This window comes from Stegostoma tigrinum, unplaced genomic scaffold (genome assembly GCF_030684315.1).
Source record: "Stegostoma tigrinum isolate sSteTig4 unplaced genomic scaffold, sSteTig4.hap1 scaffold_294, whole genome shotgun sequence".
NCBI classification, from domain to species: domain Eukaryota; kingdom Metazoa; phylum Chordata; class Chondrichthyes; order Orectolobiformes; family Stegostomatidae; genus Stegostoma; species Stegostoma tigrinum.
In genome coordinates, this window is record NW_026728222.1 from 184536 (window position 1) to 206283 (window position 21748).

Genomic DNA, 21748 nt, shown 5'->3' on the forward strand with positions numbered 1-21748 from the left:
GTGTGGTATGACTCAAGTGCTCAGTTGCAGCAGTGGTAACACTTAGTGTGAGGTTATGTTTTTGCCCATTTGTTGTGCTGTTTGTCAACAATGTATCTCACAAACTAATGGGCATATTTCATTGAAAGCTGGTACGTATGGGTATGGTCAAAGGAAGAACTGATTAGTTTTTGACAGATCCAGATTTATTTCTCTATTTTTTTAAAGCATCAGTTAAAATCGGTCGGATAGGCAAATGATCATCTTTCTGGAATATTGTTGATTGATTTAGAATGTTGTGGATTGTGTCAGCCCTGACAGTAGAATTTGTCCCAACTATCAAAATATGAGCAGATCTTTGAGAGCAGATTATCAAATTGGCCTGAAGCTTTCTCAGTGAGATGGAAGCTTTTAATAAAAAGGATTTATTTTGTTAGCCTTGCTTTTACAAAGAATCAGTCAAGTGGAGAAATGCCTCCAAGAAAAGCTGTGTAATTATAGACTCATGGATGTTTGTTGCACAGGAGGAGGCCGTGTGGTCTGTAGTTCCTGCACTACTCAACAAAGATCTGTCTACATTGAACTCACAAGGCATTGATTTCCTTTTTGACTGTTTGACCCATAGCCTTGGAGCCTACGGCAACACAAGTGAACATCTAAATACTGCTTAAATATTCAGACACTTTCTGAATCAGTCACACTTTCAGTCAGTGAGCTCAGGACTCCCACCACACTGGGGTAAATAGGTTCTCCTCAACTCCCCTCCCCTGTCTACGAATGGAAAAAGCAACTTCCAGTTATCCTTTCTATGCCCTTCAAAATCTTAAACACCTTTACCAGGTCCCCTTGTCTGCTCCACTCTTGGCATCGGTCAGTTGGGCAGGTCAGTGGCAAATTGATATAGCCTGAAGAAGGAATAAGATAAGAGAGTACTTCATGTGGCAAAGCCTGTCATGCCCGATGGAGGACAGCAACGGCCGTCAGCAGTGAAGTCCACTGGCAAGGATGGGCGGGCCTGAGCCCAGCACAGGGGAATACGAGCCGTCACTGTGGAGCCCTCGTTCAGTGTGTCTGCAAACTCGTGGCTTCAGAAAGGACTGTAATGTTTGACTTTTTAAACTTTTGTTTTTATTTTTCTACTGTTATATTAAGAAGACTGTCGTGCTGAACTTGTTAACTTATTCATTTATTTTTCTAACATAGAACATGGAACGGTACAGCACAGTACAGGCCCTTCGGCCCACGATGTTGTACCGAACTTTTACCGTCATCCTAAGGTCTATCTAACCTCCACTCCTACCTTATACTGTCATTCATGTGCTTGACTAATAGCCGATTAAATGCCCCTAATGAGGCTGACTCCACTACCCTCTTCAACATTGCATTCCACTCCCCTACGACTCTGAGTAAAGAAGGATGGATAAATTTTCTACATCTGCATCTAAAATTTCGTACCGAGGTACTTTGTACCTGAGATGGCACCGTCTGAGGTGACATTGTACTCTTGTACCCTGTATTGAATACATGTGATAATAAAACCTAAATCTAAATCTAATGCATAGCAGGACACTGGGAAGCTTAGAGGAGAAAAGGGATCCTGGGGTACTTGTTCATAAATTCCTGAAGGGATCAGGTCAGGCTAGTAAGGGTTGTTACAAAGACATATAGGACATCTCCCTTTATCAGTCGTGGCATAGATTGTAAGAGTGGGGAGGTCACTTTGGAGCTGTTTAAAAGTTTGGTTAGGCCACAGCTGGAGTCACGTGTGGAGTTTTGGTCACCACCCATTAGGAAGGATGTGATTGTACTGGAGGGAATGAAAAGGATGTTGCATGTGTTGGAGCATTTTAGCTGTGAAGAAAGGCTGGAAAAATTCAGATTATTTTCTGTGAAGCAGAGAACGTTTGGCGGGGTGAGTGGAGGTCCTGATAGAGGCATAGAAGATTATGAGAGGTATAGATAGGTTGCGTAGAAAGCATTGTTCCCCTTAGTTAAAGCATCACTAACAACAGGGCACAATTTTAAAGAGAAAGACGGGAAATTTAGAGGAGCTTTGCGGAAAATCATTTTCATCCAGAGTGTGGTAAAGGTCTGGAATGCATTGCCTGGGAGGGAAGTTGAAACAGGAAACCGTACAACCTTTGAAAAGTACTTGGATGAGCACTTGTAATGTCATAATATTTTTGAGAATGGTCTAGTGTGTAAAAATGGGACTAGTATATGTCGCAGTGTATTTTTAGAGGTACAGCCTTAGTGGGCTGTAGGACCTCTTCTGTACTCTATGATTCCATGAGAACCCCCAGCCCAGGCAGCATCTTGGTTTTTTCAGTAATCTCCAGGATCACACCCTTCATAGTGTGATCCCTTGCCTTGTTAGCCCTCCCGAGTTCGTTAGCTCACACTTTTCCTGGTTGAGTTCCAATTGCTGTGTCCCGCTGACCAGTCTGTTGATCTCCTCCTGAAGTTTATTCTTCCTGTCTGTCAACCAATTTGCCAATTTGCCAATTTGCCTTTGATCCCATGGCTGTTATTTATATGACCATTCCACCGATATCCTCCTCACTGAATTCGTGATTTGCTAGTGACACGGTCATACAAATTGTGTTTAAGCCCAAATGAAGAATATACATGACAAACTTCAAGGGTCCTTGTGGCAAGCCCTGCACAACCCCACTGAAAGCAAACATCCTGTCAAATAGACATCCCTCTACCATCAATCACCCTGTGCTCTCTGCCTCAGCCAGTTTTGGCTCCAGTGTGCCTCTTTGCCTTTGATCCCGTTGACTGTTGCTTTCTTGATCAGTCTGCCAAGGGGGTCTTTACGAAGTCAACATCAAATGCAGAAGTTCATCAATCTTCCAACATCTCCTCAAATTTGGATCAAATTTCTGAAATGTGACCTCATCTTAACAAATCCATACTGACTATCCCTGATTAATTCATGCAAGTACATTCTACCCCTAAGAATGCCTCTTTGTAGCTTCTCCAGTGCTGAGATTATTCTGACTGGTCTTTAATTTCCTGGTCTGTTTCTTTGTCCGTTTGATAATAGTGGGACAATGTTAATAGTCCTTCATGACTTCACGTGTGATTGACAAGGGTTTGAAAATTGCTGCCAGGGGCCCAGATATCTCCTCCCTCACTTCCCTCGCTAACTGGTATACGTTTCAGTTCGGCCTGCAGATGTATCCACTTTTAAAGTTGCTAAACCAGCTGCATCTCCCTATGTCTTAACCTCTGATGTTCCGAGGTCCTCTGCCCTGATATCTATACTTGCAGTGTCCTTCTCCGTTGTAAAGATTGACGCAAAATATTCATTGAGGACAGTGCCCATGTTTTCCAGGTCCACACAAAGATTACCTCTGTGAAATGAATGAGGAGATATCAGAGAGTTTTGAGATTTACAATCAAGAAAGAAATTGACAAAATGACTTCCTTGGAGAATCATACAACATACATTGTCCATTGTTGTAAACAAACAGAAGTTTTTGTTTCCACAGTTGTTTGCAAATAGCCAATCAAGATCATAAAATAATCTTTTAACATAATTTACAAAACAAGGCAATTGAGGAAGATGTATTGGATGTATTGAACTCTCAACTACCTCCCTTAAGTTGAGGAATATCAATATTTTTCTTCTGGATAACTTTGGCAGATCTCTTCAAACAAGTCGCTGAACCCACAGATTTATGTGACCAACGAAGCCTGAGTCTTTTGCTTTACGATGCAGTCCAGATCCCTTGGCAGCTGGGTGAGGTAGCTTCATTTGGAGGCTGCAACATTGAACCAAGTATCCGCAGTTGCTTCCAACATGTAAGTGTGCTCTGCACCAATTCATAAGGTCAAGCGGGTCCACTTGCCAGTATGATTTTTGTGCTCATTTTTGGTTTGAATTGGTTCCAGAGGCCAACATGTACCACCACTAATCCAAGGCTATCATGTTGATAAGTAGTCAATGTTTTTATTAGATTAATGACAAAAAACAATGTCAGAAACCCCAGTGATAGTGTATGAGATACCATATCACTGAGGATAGCGGACGTAAGCTTGACATAATTAATCATGCAGCTGATCTTTTATTTCCCTCCAGGGCCAGAACAAACCAGAGATTGATGTTGAACGCTTTGTCGAGTGGATGAGATTGGAGCCTCAGTCCATGGTGTGGCTGCCTGTTCGACACCGTGTGGCAGCTGCTGAAACTGCAAAACATCAGGCTAAGTGTAACATCTGCAAAGAGTACCCAATCGTAGGTTTCAGGTGAGATGTGCAAACCAGCAGAAAGTTAGTGGGAATTAGTTTTTAAAGAAAGCTTTAACTTTAGATGTTCTATTGGAAACTCTGTCAGTAAATGATAACTGAAATCGTCAAAAATCCCAACAAATTTATGGACCAGAGAAGTAATTAGGATAAATTAAGTATCAACTTCTTTACCTTAATTTTTGTGAGAGGTGAATGCTGCATGTTTATGGTATTTTGTTCACAGTTGCATTGATCACAGACACTGTGGCTCAGAATGGATTGTAACTCGACTTGCGGTTGCTTCTGTAATTTGCAATTATTGGGAATTTACAGAAAGGCCTTTTTATTAGTCCTGTAATCAGTGTGTGTGCATCCTATGAAAGTGATTGCTGTGGTGTTGCTAAATGATCGATAAAACTTCTTGTCCATAATTAGTAAATTAAAATGCATATTTGGACAGGATTTCTAAGGGGTAATTGAACCTTTTTGGTTAACTATTCTCCTACATTTCTACGATTGACCATCTTTGAAAAGGTGCATGTTACTGCCATTGATCTGACCAAACAACTCCCTGTCTAAGAAGTGAGACCCCAACTGTGGATGAAACTATGACTGCCATAACTAAGTAAAGAGCAACAGCGACCCGGAGTCAATTGAATTCCATCTGAAGCTTGAGGAATGGTGGCCTAACTCTGAAGGCCAAGATCTGTTAGCTTTTCATGGACTATGAGGAACAGGGCAGGATTTCACAGAATCTTTAAGATGCCATATCTTGTACAAAACTGAAGGAGAAATGTCAGATTGCTCAAAGAACCATGGGATCACCAGCCTTTCCATTGCTGGGAAGATTCTGGCAAGGTTACTTCTGAATAGGTTTATGCCACCATGGCAGATGAAAACCTTCCATGTGAAGGGAACTTTGTGAAAATGTTGGAGACAGAGCAGGACCAAATTACAGGAATGATTCCAGGGATGAGATATTTCATTATGAAAATTGACTGGGGGAGTTGGGACAGTTTTCCCCGACTTTCCTAGCATTTGTTTCTCCCCAAACAATTTACCGTTTCTTCAAAATAAAAAGAAATATGTAATTTAACTACTTAGCTTGCATTCCTTCAAAGGTTGAAAATATCTAAACAAAAATGAACATTGCTCTTACTTCTTGTTCTTTCTTTATAGGTACCGCAGTCTCAAGCACTTCAATTCTGACATCTGCCAAAGCTGTTTCTTTTCGGGGCGCACATCAAAGGGACACAAGTTACATTGCCCCATGGTGGAGTACTGCACTCCGGTGAGTAATATATTATTCCACTTGATAGAATTGTTCCAATCAGTGGAAACTTAGGGATTTAACCATTTAAATACAATCTTCCCTCAAAGTTGAAGTAGTTTGCTAAAATGATAAAAGGCCAACAGCTTAAATCAGGCTTCAATACCAGAAATGCAATATTGTGCAGAAGCTCTTTGAGGTCAAGTTGAGGCTCAAGGAAGAATGTGTCATCACGCCCACCCTTTTCTCCAGCTTTGTCACCGCCATTCTTAATCTCGTGAAGAACAAGCTTCCCAGTGGCCTGGACAGGATTGATGGAAAACCTTTTAACCTCAACCAGTTGAAATCGAAGAAGAAAATGACACTGACCTCGCATATGGAACTTCAGTATGTGGTTCACAATGTCATTTCCGCTCTCAGAAGTCTTCAAATCTCCCTTAAGGCCTTTGCAGAAGTATACTGAAGAATTAGCCTCAACCTTAAATTTGCCACCCAGGTTGATCGGGTTGTTAAGAAGGCATACGGTGTGTTAGCTTTTATTCGTAGAGGGATTGAGTTTCAGAGCCATGAGGGCATGTTGCAGCTGTACAAAACTCTGGTGCAGCTGCACTTGGAGTATTACCTACAGTTCTGGTCACCGCATCACAGGAAGGATGTGGAAGCATTGGAAAAGGTGCAGAGGAGATTTATCATGATGTTGCCTGGTATGGAGGGAAGGCGTTTTGAGGAAAGGCTGAGGGACTTGAGGCTGTTTTCGTTAGAGAGAAGAAAATTAAGAGGCGACTTAATGGAACCGTACAAGATGATCAGAGCATTAGATAGGGTGGACAGTGAGAATCTTTTGGCTCGGATGGCCATGTTTGACACGGGCTGGACATAGCTTCAAATTGAGGGGTGATAGATATAGGACAGAGGTCAGAGGTAGGTTCTTTACTCAGAGAGTAGTAAGGGCGTGGAATGCCCTGCCTGCAACAGTAGTAGACTTGCCAACTTTTAGGGCATTTAAATGGTTGTTGGATAAACATATTGATGATAATGGAATAGTGTAGGTTTGTTGGGCTTCAGGTTGGTTTCACAACATCAAGGCCGAAAGGGCCTGTACTGCGCTGTTATGTTCTGTGTTCGAACCTCAAGATGACTCAAATCCTTTACCAATCTGTCATGTTGTGGTCCATCTTTTCATCAAAATTAATAGAGAAATCCTCCCAAATGTAGAACATTTCCCTTAGATGGGACGCTCTCTCTCTTTTAAGGCTGACATCGATACAGAGATTCTAACATTACGTCCAATCTGCGAGTGGCACCTTTGGACTCCAGAGGATGAGAATGCACAATTGTGACATCTGTGCTGATCGCAAGATCCTTGAGTTCAAGGCATGCATCGTTCAGCCTCTTCTATATGACTGTGAAACCTGGATAACATAGAGCTGCCACTTCAAGACCCGTTCAGCACAGTTTTATCATGGATTCTCCACATCAGCGAGGAGGAAAAACCTCCCAGCATCAGCATTGATGCCATGATGATTTGAAACAAACCTCATTGGGATTGCCATGTACTTGGGATGCCTAAGTTATGACTACCAAAGTAAATTTTTGCCAACTCAAGGAAGGCATCTGAACAAGAAGAAGTCAAAGGAAGCATTTAAAAGACCTTGAAATGTTCCTTCAAGAAGTAGTACTTGGAGGTCTAAGTATGGATATCCCCATTCAGAAGAAACCAACTTGGGGGAATCTCCTGTATGAAGGCACATAATTCTTCATGAACACCAGACAAGAAGTTGAAGTGTGGGAAAGGAACTGGAGAAAGGAATGCCAATGTTCTCAAGGCCGAGACCACTTCCACCACTCCGAAAGACCTCCTAAACGTGTGGTCAGATATGTGGCTCCAGTTCAGGCTAATCAACCCGCACAGAGCTCAGGACCTGTGATATGGAATTTCCTAGCTGGGCAATCATACTTATCAGCCAGTGATGGTTCTTAATATTGTGCAGACTATGATTTGATCACAACTGAGTACTGTGTGTAGCTTTGAGCATTGCTATAGAAAGACCAGGTTTTATAGATTAATCAGAATGGTGCTGCATGAGAAACTGGAATTAAGAAGAGATAGGTGATACTTAATTGTTATTTGTTTCTGGGCCACTGGCATCACTAACTGGGCCAGCATTTACTTCCCATCCTTAGTTACCCTTGTCATTGTTGAATCATTGTAGTCCATGTGCTGTAGGTAGACTCAGTCAGTCAGGGGCGAATTTCCAGGACTTTGACCCAGTGATAGTGAAAGAACAGCAATATATTTCCAAGTTGAGATGGTGAGTGGCTTAGACAGGGTGTTGTAGGTGGTGCTGTTCTCATATATCTGTTACCCTTGCCCTTGTAGCTGAAATTTGTCATAGGTTTGGAAAGTCCTATCTCAGGATCTTGTGCAGATTTCTCAGTGCATCTCATAGATGGTACACACTGCTGCTTTTGAGCACTGGAGGGAGTAGGTTGCTTTTTCCTGGATGGTGTTGAACTTGTTGAGTGCTTTTGCATCTGCACCCATCGACGCAAGTGGGGAGTATTCCACCATTCTTCAGACTTGTTCCTGTAGCTGGTAGACAGGCCTGGGGAATCAGGAGGTGAGTTACTTGATGCAGTAATCCGAACTTTGGGCCTGCTCTTGTAGCCACTGCATTTAAATAGGAAGTCCAGTTGAATTTCTGTTCACTGGTAAAACCTGGGATTTTGATAGCGGACAATTCAGTGATGGTTACACCATTGAATGTCGAGGGACAATTTATGGATTTTCTCTTACTGGAGATGGTCATTACCTAGTATTTGTAAAGTATAAATGCGACTTGCCACTTAGCAGCCCCAGCCTAGACATCGTTCTGGCCTTGTTGCATTTGGACATGGACAGGTTCACTATCTGAGGAGTGGTGAATGATGCTGAATATTCTGCTATCTCTGGTGAACATCCCCACTTCTGAGCTTATGATGGAGAGAAGGTCATTGATAAGGCAGCTGAAGATGGTTAGGCTTAGGACTGTACTCTCAGGACCTCCTGCAGGTGACCTCCAACAACCAAAATGCCTCCCTTTAGGAGAGGCGATGACCTAATGGTATTATGACTGGACTATTAATCCAAACACTCAGGTAATGTGCTGAGGACTTGGTTCAAATTCCACGATGGCACATAATGGAATTTGAATTCAATGAAAATCTGGAATTAAGAGTCTAATGATGACCGTAAATCCATTGTCAATTGTTGGAAAAACCCATCTGATTCACTGATGTTCTTTAGGGAAGGAAACTGCGTCGCCTGGTGTGGCCTACATGGAACTCCAGATATCAGTTATGCAATTTGAGATGGGCAATAAAAGCTGGTCTAACCCGCAATGCCCTCTTTCCCATGAAAGAATGGAAAAAATATCGTCCTCTGTGCAGATATTATTCGAACCAGTGGTGAGTTTCTGCTGGATTCCCATCAGCTCCAGTTTTGGTAGCGCTCCTTGATGCCACACTCGGTCAAATGTAGCCATCCTTAGCTCACCTCCGGAATTCAACTCTTTCGACCATGTTTGAACAAAAGCTGTAATGAAGTCAGGAACTGATGAGGTGGCAGAATTGAGGATCTTGTACAGGGATCCGAGGGATGTGGCATATTGAGATTTCCAGAAAGAATTTGACCAGTTGCTGCATAAAAATGTGAACCAGAACGTTAGATCCAAGGGGATGAAGGGTAGAATATTGGTTTGAATAAAGGCCTGGCTAACTGACAGAAAGCTGAGTGTCAGGATAAATGAGTCTTTGCCTGGATGGTGAATTGTCACTAGTGGGGTGCTGCGGGTTCAGTTCTCTGACCTCAACTATTTGTAACCTATACAAATGATATGTAAGCAGAGACAAAATGTAACATAACAGAATGCATGGATGATTCTGAAATAGGTGGGACAACAGCCTGTGATGTGAAATAGAACATACAGAGCGGAACATTGACAGGCGAGGAGAATGGACCAGAATCTGGCAGGTGGTTTATGTGGATAAGCACAAGGCTTGCCTGTTTTGCCCAGGGGAAAAAAGGGCGAATTATTATTTAAATGGAAGGAAGATTCAAAGTCTGTTATCTGGCTGCCTTTGTGCATGAATAGCCGAAAGTGGGTATGCAGGTATAGCATAGCGTAAGAAAGGCAGATGGAACTCTGGCATTTGTCACAAAAGGACTGGATCATTAAAGTAACAAAGTGTTTTTCCTCATACATTGGGTGTTGGTGAGACCAGAGTGTTGTGTCCAGTTTAGATCCCCTCACTGAGGATGGATACGTTTGTACTGGAGGCAGTTCGGAGGAGGTTTAACTGATTGATTCCAGGGATGAAAGGGCTGTCATATGAGAAGTGGCTGAGTAGCTTGCGCTTGTACTTGCTGGCATTCGAAAGAGTGAGGGGGTGGTTCTGATTGAGGTATATAAAATAGTAAAGGGGATTGAAAAGATAGGCATTGAGCACATGTTCTGCATTGTGGAACAGTCTCAAACAAGAAGCTGTGGCTGTTGAGTGAGAGATGGAATGTTCAAAATGGCGATGAGGAGAGGGTTGTGAATCTGTGGAATTCATTGCCTCTGAATGCAATGGAGGCAGCACCAATCGACCGATCCAGGAAAGAAATAAATATGTTTCTGATGAAAAATAGGGATCAAGGGCCATGGGGAGCTGGCAGGAGAGTGGAGTTGAGATCAGGAAAAGATCAGCAACCACGACTAACAAGATAAGTCAGGGACAGGATGAAAGCAAAAGAAAAAGGATAAAATGTGGTGTAGGTGAGTGGGAAGCCAGAGGATTGGGAAGCCTTTCGAAAACTAGCAGAGGACAACTAAAAAGGCAATAAGGGGGAAGATGATGAAATATGAGGGCAATATTAATGAGGGTAATATTAAAAAAAAATTGCAGGAGTTTTTTTTCAGCTATAAAGGTAAGAGAGAGGCAAGAGTACAAATAAAGAGAAGAAAGAAAATTACAGCACAGGAACAGGCCCTTCGGCCCTCCAAGCCTGCGCCGATCGAGATCCTCTGTCTAACCTGTCACCTATTTTCTAAGGGTCTGTGTCCATTTGCTCCCTGCCCATCCATGTACCTGTCCATAAGACCTTAAGACAGAGGAGTGGAAGTAAGGCCATTCGGCCCATCCGGTCCACTCCACCATTTAAATCATGCCTGATGGGCATTTCAACACCACTTCGCTGCACTCTCCCTATAGCCCTTGATTCCTTTTGAGATCAAGAATTTGTTGATCTCTGCCTTGAAGGCATCTCACGTCCCGGCCTCCACTGCACTCTGCGGCAATGAATTCCACAAGCCCACCACTCTCTGGCTGAAGAAATGTCGTCTCATTTCAGTTTTAAATTTACCCCCTCTAATTTTAAGGCTGTGCCCACGTGTCCTAGTCTCCCCGCCTAACGGAAACAACTTCCGAGCGTCCACCCCTTCTAAACCATACATTATCTTGTAAGTTTCTATTAGATCGCCCCTCAACCTTCTGAACTCTAATGAGGACAATCCCAGGATCCTTAGCCGTTCATCATACATTAGAACATAGAACATAGAACATAGAACAGCACAGAACAGGCCCTTCAGCCCACAATGTTGTGCCGACCATTGATCCTCATGTATGCACCCTCAAATTTCTGTGACCATATACATGTCCAGCAGTCTCTTAAATGACCCCAATGACCTTGCTTCCACAACTGCTGCTGGCAACGCATTCCATGCTCCCACAACTCTCTGCGTAAAGAACCTGCCTCTGACATCCCCTCTATACTTTCCTCCAAACAGCTTAAAACTATGACCCCTCGTGCTAGCCATTTCTGCCCTGGGAAATAGTCTCTGGCTATCAACTCTATCTATGCCTCTCATTATCTTGTATACCTCAATTAGGTCCCCTCTCCTCCTCCTTTTCTCCAATGAAAAGAGACCGAGCTCAGTCAACCTCTCTTCATAAGATAAGCCCTCCAGTCCAGGCAGCATCCTGGTAAACCTCCTCTGAACCCTCTCCAAAGCATCCACATCTTTCCTATAATAGGGCGCCCAGAACTGGATGCAGTATTCCAAGTGCGGTCTAACCAAAGTTTTATAGAGCTGCAACAAGATCTCACGACTCTTAAACTCAATCCCCCTGTTAATGAAAGCCAAAACACCATATGCTTTCTTAACAACCCTGTCCACTTGGGTGGCCATTTTAAGGGATCTATGTATCTGCACACCAAGATCCCTCTGTTCCTCCACGCTGCCAAGAATCCTATCCTTAATCCTGTACTCAGCTTTCAAATTCGACCTTCCAAAATGCATCACCTCACATTTATCCAGGTTGAACTCCATCTGCCACCTCTCAGCCCATCTCTGCATCCTGTCAATGTCCCGCTGCAGCCTACAACAGCCCTCTACACTGTCAACGACACCTCCGACCTTTGTGTCGTCTGCAAACTTGCTGACCCATCCTTCAATCCCCTCGTCCAAGTCATTAATAAAAATTACAAACAGTAGAGGCCCAAGGACAGAGCCCTGTGGAACTCCACTCACCACTGACTTCCAGGCAGAATATTTTCCTTCTACTACCACTCGCTGTCTTCTGTTGGCCAGCCAATTCTGTATCCAAGCAGCTAAGTTCCCCTGTATCCCATTCCTCCTGACCTTCTGAATGAGCCTACCATGGGGAACCTTATCAAATGCCTTACTGAAGTCCATATACACCACATCCACAGCTCGACCCTCATCAACTTTTCTAGTCACATCCTCAAAAAACTCAATAAGGTTTGTAAGGCATGACCTACCCCTCACAAAGCCGTGTTGACTGTATTTGATCAAGCCATGCTCTTCCAGATGGTCATAAATCTTATCCCTCAGAATCCTTTCTAACACCTTGCAGACGACAGACGTGAGACTTACCGGTCTATAATTGCCGGGGATTTCCCTATTTCCTTTCTTGAAGAGAGGAATTACATTTGCCTCTCTCCAGTCCTCAGGTACGACTCCAGTGGAGAGCGAGGATGCAAAGATCTTCGCAAGTGGCGAAGCAATTGCATTTCTCGCTTCCCAAAGCAGCCGAGGACAAATCTGATCCGGGCCTGGCGACTTGTCAATCTTAATGTTTGACAAAATTTTCAGCACATCAGCTTCGTCTATCTATATCCATTCCAGCATGCACACCTGCTCTTCAAAGGTTTCATTCACTACAAAGTTTGTTTCTTTCGTAAAGACAGAAGCAAAAAACTCATTTAGGGCTTCCCCTACCTCCTCAGGCTCCACACACAAGTTCCCTATGCTATCCCTGATCGGCCCTACTCTTTCTTTGACCATTCTCTTATTCCTCACGTAAGTGTAAAATGCCTTTGTGTTTTCCCGGATTCCTTCTGCCAAGCCTTTCTCGTGCCCCCTCCTGGCTCTCCTCAGACCATTTTTGAGCTCCTTCCTTGCCTGCATGTAATCCTCTCTAGCTGAACTTGACCCTAGCTTCCTCCACCTTATGTAAGCTACCTTCTTCCTTTTCACTAGAAGCTCCACCGCTCTCGTCATCCAAGGTTCCCTAATCTTACCCCTTCTTGCCTGTCTCAGAGGGACATATTTACTCATCACTCCCAACAACTGTTCCTTAAACCGTCTCCACATGTCTATAGTTCCCTTACCATGGAACAACTGCTCCCAGTCCATGCTTCCTAACTCATGTCTAATCGCATCATAGTTTCCTCTTCCCCAATTAAATATCCTCCCATTCTGCCTAATCCTCTCCTTCTCCATAGCTATGTAGAATGTGAGGCAGTTATGGTCACTATCACCAAAATGCTCTCCCACCACAAGATCTGATACCTGCCCCGGCTCGTTTCCGAGCACCAAGTCTGGAATGGCCTCTCCCCTCGTCGGCCTGTCAACGTACTGCGTTAGGAAACCCTCCTGAACACACCTTACAAAAACAGCTCCATTCAAATCTTCTGCTCTAAGGAGGTTCCAATCAATATTAGGAAAGTTAAAGTCACCCATTACAACAACCCTACTGCGTGCACACTTTTCCAAAATCTGTCGACCTATGCTTTCTTCAATCTCCCTGCTGCTATTGGGGGGCCTGTAGTAAACCCCTAACGAGGTGACTACTCCCTTGCTGTTCCTAATTTCCATTAAACCTAGCATTCCAGGGATCATCCGTGTGAACCTCCGCTGGACACGCTCCAGGGCTAGTATGTCCTTCCTGAGGTGTTGGGCTCAAAATTGGACACAGTTTTCTAAATGGGGCCTAACTAGAGCCTTATAAAGCCTCAGAAGCACATGGCTGCTTTTATATTCCAACTCTCTTGAGATAAACGCCAACATTACATTCGCTTTCTTAATTACGGACTCGACCTTCAAGTTAACTTGTAGAGAATCCTGGACCAACACTCCCAGATCCCTTTGCACTTCTGATTTGCAAATTTTCTCACCATTTAGAAAATAGTCCATGCCTGTATTCTTTTTACCAAAGTGCAAAACCTCACATTTACTCACATTGAATTTCATCAGCCATTTCGTGGACCACTCTCCTAAACTGTCTACATCTTTCTGCAGCTTCCCCACCTCCTCAGTAGGACCTGTCTGTCCACCTATCTTCGTATCTTCGGCAAACTTCGCCAGAATGCCCCCAGTCCCTTCATCCAGATCAGTAACATATAAGGCGAACAGCTGTGGCCCCAAAACTGAACCCTGCGGGACAGCACTCGTCACCGGTTGCCATTCCGAAAAAGAGCCTTTTATCCCAACTCTCTGCCTTCTGTCAGACAGCCAATCCTCAATCCAACCCAGTATCTCACCTCGAACACCATGGGCCCTCACCTTGCTCAGCAGCCTCCCGTGAGGCACTGTATCAAAGGCCTTTTGGAAGTCTAGATGGACAACATTTACTGAGTTTCCCTGGTCTAACATACTTGTCACCTCTTCAAAGAATTCGAATAGGCATGACCTCCCCTGACTAAATCCATGCTGACTTGTTTTAATCTGACCCTGCACTTCCAGGAATTTAGAAATCTCATCCTTGACAATGGATTCTAGAATTTTACCAACAACCGAGATTAGGCTAATCGGCCTGTAATTTTCCATCTTTTGCCTTGATCCTTTCTTAAACAAGGGAGTTACAACAGAAATTTTCCAATCAACTGGGACTTTCCCTGACTCCAGTGACTTTTGAAAGATCACGACCAAAGCCTCTGCGATTTCCTCAGCCACCTCCCACCGAACTCTAGGATGTAGCCCATCGGGGCCAGGAGATTTATCAGTTTTTAGACCCTTGAGCTCTTCGAGCACTTGCTCTTTTGTAATGCCTACTGTACTCAACTCTGCCCCCGGCTCTCCCTAATTGTTGGCATACTACTCATGTCTTCCATTGTGAAGACTGACGCAAAGTACTTATTAAGGTCTTCAGCTATTTCCTTTTCTCCCATCAATAGCCTTCCAGAATCAATCTGGAGCAGCCCAATATCATCTTTTGCCTCTCGTTTGCTTCTTACGTATTGAAAAAAGCTTTGACTGTCATTTCTAATATTACTAGCTTGCCTACCTTCATATATGATCTTCTGCTTCCTGATTGCTCTCTTTGTGATCCTCTGTCTGTTTTTGTGGCCTTCCCAATCTTCTGATTTCCCAGTGCTCTTGGCCATTTTATAGGCTGTCTCTTTTTCTTTGATATGTTTCCTGACTTCCTTTGTCAGATGTCCAATAGCAGCGGTGAAGAAGCTGCTGTTGGGGAAATAGAGGCATTGGTGTGCTGTTTTCACTCATTGCAACGATCTGGGTGGACCAGGAGAGATCGTTGGTGATCGTCACTCTCAACTATCTCCACCTCAGCAACATCTCTCACACTGTCTGATGCAGGCACTCACACGCTCACATTCTGTCGCCCATTCTGTCTGTCTGACTGTCTCTCTCTCTCCCTCATCGCCCATCTCTCTCTCTGTCCCTGTCTCCCTCCACCCCCCCCCCCGACCAACCTCTCTGTCTTTGTCTCTCTCTCTCTCTCTCTCTCTCTCTCTCTCTCTCACACCAACTCATTGCTCAGTATTCCATGGTATCTCAATTGTTGGAAGAATTAACTTGCACTGAGCATGGATTTTCTCCCAATATAGTTATGACAAAGCAGAACCAATTCTGCCTTGAAGAAGAAAGGCAGGAGCCATAATAACTTGTGATTGTTTAGCTGAAGGAACCGTGCTGTGATATGCATCCAGATAGGATGCTTTCTGTGGTACATCAGTGAAAGTTGTCCTTGTGGACGCACAGAATTACCTTAGCCTCCTGGGAAGTAGAGACAATGGTGGGCTTTTTTGCCCATTGCAACGATCTGGGCGGACCGGTGAACTAATCTAAGCCCATCCCCCTACATGATCCCATTATCATCCATATCCAAGGACTGTTTAAATGCCCCTAATGTGGCTGAGCTAACTACATTGGCAGGCAGGGGGTTCCACGTCCTTACCACTCTGAGTAAAGAACCTGCCTCTGACATCTATCTCAAATCTATCACCCCTCAATGTTTAGCTGTGCCCCCTCATACAAGCTGACATCATCGTCCTCGGATAAAGACCCTCACTGTCCACCCGATCTAATCCACTGATCATCTTGTATGTCTCTATTCAATCCCCTCTGAACCATCTTCTCTCCAACGAGAACAGACCCAAGTCCCTCAGCCTTTCTTCAGAAGTCCTTCACTCCAGACCAGGCAACATCCTGGTAAATCTCCTCTGCACCTTTCCAATGTTTCCACATCCTTCCTGGAATGGGGTGACCAGAACTGTACACAGTATTCCAAGTGAGACCGCACTAGCTTTTTGGACAGATGCAGCATGACATCACGGCTCTGGAACTCAATCCCTCGACCAATAAAACCTAATACACCGTAAGCCGCCTTAACAGCACGATCAAACTGGGTGGCAATTTTCAGGGATCTACGTACATGAACACCAAGATCCCTCTGCACAGCAACACTACCAAGAATCTTTCCATTGACCCAATATTCTGCCTTCCTATTATTCCTCCCAAAGTGAATCACCTCACATTTATCCACATTGTACTCCATTTGCCACCTTTCAGCCCAATTCTGCAGTTCATCCAAGTTTCCATGCAACCTGCAACATTCTTCCACATTGTCCACCACTCCACCGACTTTAGTGTCATCTGCAAACTTAGTAACCCATCTACCAATGCCTCCGTCCAAGTCATTTGTGAAAATGACAAACAGCAGTGGTCCCAAAACAGATCCTTGAGACACACCACTAGTAATCAGACTCCAGGCTGAATATTTTCCATCAACCACGACTGGTTGCCTTCTTACTGAAAGCCAGTTTCTAATCCAACCTGCTAAATCTCCCTCAATCCCATGTCTCCATGTTTTCTCCAGTAGCCTACCATGTAGAACCTTATCAAAGGCTTTACTGAAGTCCATGTCCACCACGTCAACTGCCCGACCCTCATCCACATGCTTCGTCAGCTTCTAAAATGACTCAGTGAGGTTTGTGAGACATGACTTGCCCTTGACAAATCCATGTTGACTATCTCCAATCAAATTGGTGCTTGCTCGATGATTATAATACCTATCTCTTATAACCCTTTCCAAAACATTTCCGACAACAGATGTAATGCTCAATGGTTTATAATTACCTGGGTCATCTCTACTGCCCTTCTTGAACAAAGGCACAACATTTGCAACCCTCCATTCCTCTGGTACTAAACCTGTAGACAATGAGTACTCAAAGATGAAGGCCAAAGGCTCCACCACCTCCTCCGTAGCCTCCCAGAGAATATCAAAGTTTCGAAGGAACTGATGCGTTGTATCCGGAGGTTGGTGGGGTGGTACGTGAGGACGAGGAAGACTTTGTTTTGGTTGTTGTTGTGGGGTGGGGTGAAACGGATTTGTTGCAGGAAATGCTGGAGACACGGTCGAGGGCGTTATCAACCACTGAGCGGGGGAAGTTGTGGTCCTTGAAAAATGAGGACATCTGAGATATACGAGAGTAGAATACCTCATCCTGGGAGCAGATGCAGAGTCAAAGGAATGGGGAAAGTGGATGAATTGTTGCGGGAATTTGGTGGACTTGAAATGGATATTTGTTTCTTGGTGGTTGGAAATAGAGAGGTCCAGGAAGGAGAGAGAGGTATCAGAGATTGTCCAGGTGAACTTAAAGTTCGGGAGGAAGGTGTTGCTGAAGTGGATGTTCGAGCCCCTTGTGGGAGCACGAGGCAGTGCCGATACAGTCATCAATGTAACGGAGGAAGACGTGGGGTTGAGGGCCAGTGTAGGTACGGAAGAGGGAGCGTTCCATGTAACCTACAAAGCGGCAGGCATAGCTTGGGCCCAGGTGGGTACACTGGCCACCCGCTTTGTCTGTAGGAAGTGGGAGGAATTGAAAGAGAAATTGTTGAGGGTTGTTCAAGAACCACAACATCCCCCTCCTCAATAGTCAAAAACGCCCTCAACCGTGTCACCCGCATTTCCCACAACTCATCCCTCATACCCGCTCCCCATAATAACTACCAAAACAGTGTCCTCCTCACCCTCACCTACCACCACACCAACCTCCGGATTCCATGCATCGTCCGCCGACACTTCTGCCATCTGCAATCCGACCCCACACCAAAGACATTTTTCCCTCCACACTTAGGTGACTCCCTTATCCGCTCCACACTCGCCTCCAGCACCCCCTACACCCAGCACTTTTCCCTATATATCCACAAATATTGTCATCATAATGTTTAAAATTCACTTGTCCCAATACCTCCCCCCTCACCCCCATCCCAGACCCCAGGAAGAATTTCCACATCAAACAGATGTTTACCTGCACATCTGCTAATGTGGTATACTGTATCCGCTGATCCCTTTGTGGCCCCCTCTACATCGGGAAAACCAAATGGAGGTTTGGGGACTGCTTTGCAAATCACCTATGCTCAATGCACTAAAGAACTGCACCTCCCAGTCGTGAACTGTTTTGACTCTCCCAATCCTCAGATAGGATGTCCATCCTGGGCCTCCTGCAGTGCCACAACGATGCCACCTGAAGGTTGCAGGAGCAGCACCTCGTATTGCGCTTGGGAACCCTGCGTCTCCGTGGAATCAATGTCGACTTCACAAGCTTTGAAATCTCCCCTCCCCCTCCCGCATCCCAAAACCAGCCCACCCTGCCACCTCAAGCCCCACCCCCATCTCCTACTTCCTAACCTCTTCCCGCCCCGGAGACCTGTTCGTCCTCCCCGGACTGACCTCTCCCCTCCCTACCTCCCCACCTACACTCACCTCTGCTGGCTCCATCCCCACCTCTTTAACTTGCCTGTCTCCTCTCCACCTATCTTCTCCTCTATCTATCTTCGATCCGCCTCCCTCCTCTCCCTATTTATTTCAGAACCCTCTCCCCTCCCCCTTTTCTGATGAAAGGTCTCGGTCCAACATGTCAGCCTTTGTGCACCTAAGATGCTGCTTGACCTGCTGTGTTCATCCAGCTGCACACTTTGTTGTGTCTATATCTCTTAAGAACCTCATTAAGTGAGTTCTAGAGAGAACTATGCAGGGTAGACTTTGGGTTTATCATTCTAACTTGCCAGCCCTGAAAGATGAAAGTTGGTTTATGTTGGATGTTTGTTTCATAGCTACGAAAGAGATCCTGAAAGGATTGTTCATATCTTTTGTTGAGAATTTTACCCATTTAGTCACTCGAATCCTTCTCCTTTTTTAAAGTTTCCTTGGGAGCCATAAATTTCAAATATCTGCAGAATTTTATTCGGCTTGGCATTGGCTCTCCGTGATTCCCTGTTAATGGCTCCGCGACCTGCTAGCTAATTAGAGAATTTATCATTGATGTGCCTGTCATAAAATCTTTAGTCTTATACTTTCTATTCCCAATTTCAGGAGAAAGTCCAGAGAGACCTTTTAGAGGAAAGGGGTTTAGAAAGAAAACTTAAGTTCTATAGATCAAAGTCATGAATAGTTGATAAATTATTTGCGCTTCATATTTCCAGAACCTACCCCGGAAGAGAGAGCCCAGAGAATTGCCAAAGCTGTCCGCAAACAGTCAATAGAAGTGAAGGAAACTTGGGAGCAATTGAAAACCCATGCGAGCAACTGGCAGAAACAGGTGGAAAAGGTGTTGGAGAAACTTCAAGAACTGCAGAAAGCTCTGGATGATCTTGAGGCTCATGTGATAACAGCTGAAGGGGTCCGCACTGATTGACAACCTGTGGGTGAACTGCTTATTGACTCATTGCAGGATCACATTGATAAAACCACAGTAAGTGCAATTACATTACACTTCACTTATGAACAGATGTAACCACAATGTTGTATCGAGACGATCAGTAATATGAGTAGTGAAGTAATATTGATTGAATGGTTGTTAACTTAATTTGCAAATTAAAACTTCGTTGAGCCTGCCTTCTGATGATATCACATCGGTAATATTAGTATAATTGAGGATTCTATTAGTCAGTGATATCAGCTGAGTTATCTGCTTGTTGCCATGTTACCAGGATTAAAGGTAAAGCCTTACCACGCCATTTGGCCACTCCTTAGAGAGACACAATTGGTTATGATTTAACCTGAAGATCACCATGCCTCAGGCAAGTAGAGCGGTTGAGGCGAAGACCCTTTGTGGTAAGGTCACTGGTGTGGCAATTGAGCCCTCTCTGCAGGGCATCACTCTGCATCACAAACCAACCGTTCAGCCAACTGAATTTGAATAGAGTTTAGGATTGGAGAGCAATCCATGCAATTCTATTTTTTTGAATGAATGTTTCTCACTGGGACTATCTCACTGGCAAACTTTTTAAAAGCCAGCTCAGCCATACAGGCGAGATCAGTTCCTGATCTCAGCTGAATTTTTTGATCTCAGGTGGGTCAGCGTTAGGAGTTCAGTGATTGGAATGAATTCTCATGAAGTTAGCGAGAGGGATGCTACACGTGAATAAATCGATGTTTTGAAAAGCGGATGAGATATGAGCAATAGTTTAATTGATGTGGAAGACCAGCCACAATCATCATCAACGGTGGAGCAGGCTTGAGCGGCCATGCAACATTGTGCTGCTGCTATTTGACTTGTTCTGTGGAAAGGAAGGAAAATGGTCAAAGTGTCAAAAATGCTGAAGACCGCATCATTCTACAACCTCAAAATTTGATTGTGTTCAGCATATTATCACGACTGGTACCCCTAAATCCTGGTCTATCATCTCAGCAGCTCGACTCTGCCCAAAAGCTGGTTACTTGTGACATTTTTGAAGGATCTTCCCAAGTCTGAAACTCATTTTTGTGTTTGTAGAATCAGAGTTGGCGTGTGGAAGGAGGTCTCCTGGCATATCATAGCTCTTTGAAATAACTCCCCAATTCGTCCCCCTCTGCTTGGCAATGACTTCAACCACTTATGTAATCTCTTTATTGGAGAGAAACTTTGAAGACATCTGAAAGGAGTATTAACGATCCCAGAATACAACTGAGCCTTATTAAGTTGTTAGTTCTGATGATCAAGAGCTTGATCAAAGAGGATTCTTTTAAAAAGTGCCTTAAAAGAGGAAATGTACAGAGGCTAAGAGGTGTCGGAAGTTAGTGAGTTTTGCGAAGATTTGTTGCTCAGGTTGAGGTTCTGGATGTGAGTTTGCTCGCTGAAGGTGTAGGAAGTCTTTTCTTGGGTTTGAAGCCTACACAATTAAATGTTTGGCAACCAGTAGTGGGCCGTTTGAAATCAAGAGTGGGCAAGAGGACATAATTAGACGAGTGCAGATATCCTGAATTATGGTTGGACTGGTGGAGATTACGAAAATAGCGATTGGCAGAGCCAAGGAACGATTTGGAAACAAAAATGAGAATTTAATAAAATTACTGTTAATACTATCAGTCAGGTAGAAAGTACAGAGAATAGGATTTGGCTCAAGATGAGACTCGGGCAGTGGAGATTTAGACGACATCAAGCTTTCAATGGGCAAATGTGGGACTCAAACAGGCAATGCATTGGAGTTGTCAGGTCCAGAAGTGAAGTAGTTCCAGATGAAGGTTTCACTGCTAATGAGTCAAGACAAGAGACAGGTAGGCAGTATTAAAAAGATGTAAAGAGACAGCTTTAGGGATTGCATGAATGTGTGGTCGGACGTTCATCGTGGGATAAACAAGATGCCAAGGTTGTGCTGAGACAAGTGTAACATAACATTGTTGCCAAGGAGGAGTAATGCAGTCCGTAGGTAGTGAATAGAGATTGGTGTGGGGACCACAAACAGTGGTCTTCCCACTTTTAAATTG

The 21748-nt window shown here is 44.2% G+C and overlaps 1 protein-coding gene across 4 annotated transcripts in view; it reads left to right on the top strand.

Annotated features, from left to right (window-relative positions):
• Window positions 1-19729, top strand: part of LOC132208097 (utrophin-like) — a 102382-nt gene extending 82653 nt beyond the window's left edge. For 3 of the 4 annotated variants that reach the window (XR_009444188.1, XR_009444186.1, XR_009444187.1), the window contains 2 exons: window positions 3635-3792; window positions 4070-4226. Coding sequence is in view for 1 of the 4 variants with exons in the window: in XM_059643857.1 (XP_059499840.1) it covers window positions 4115-4236; window positions 5398-5509; window positions 19486-19545 (294 nt within the window). In the remaining 3 variants the exon portion in view is untranslated. Of the gene's footprint in view, window positions 1-3634; window positions 3793-4069; window positions 4237-5397; window positions 5510-19485 lie in introns of those variants that run through there. The other variant, XM_059643857.1, reaches the window with a different exon arrangement.
• The last annotated feature ends 2019 nt before the right edge of the window (window positions 19730-21748 follow it).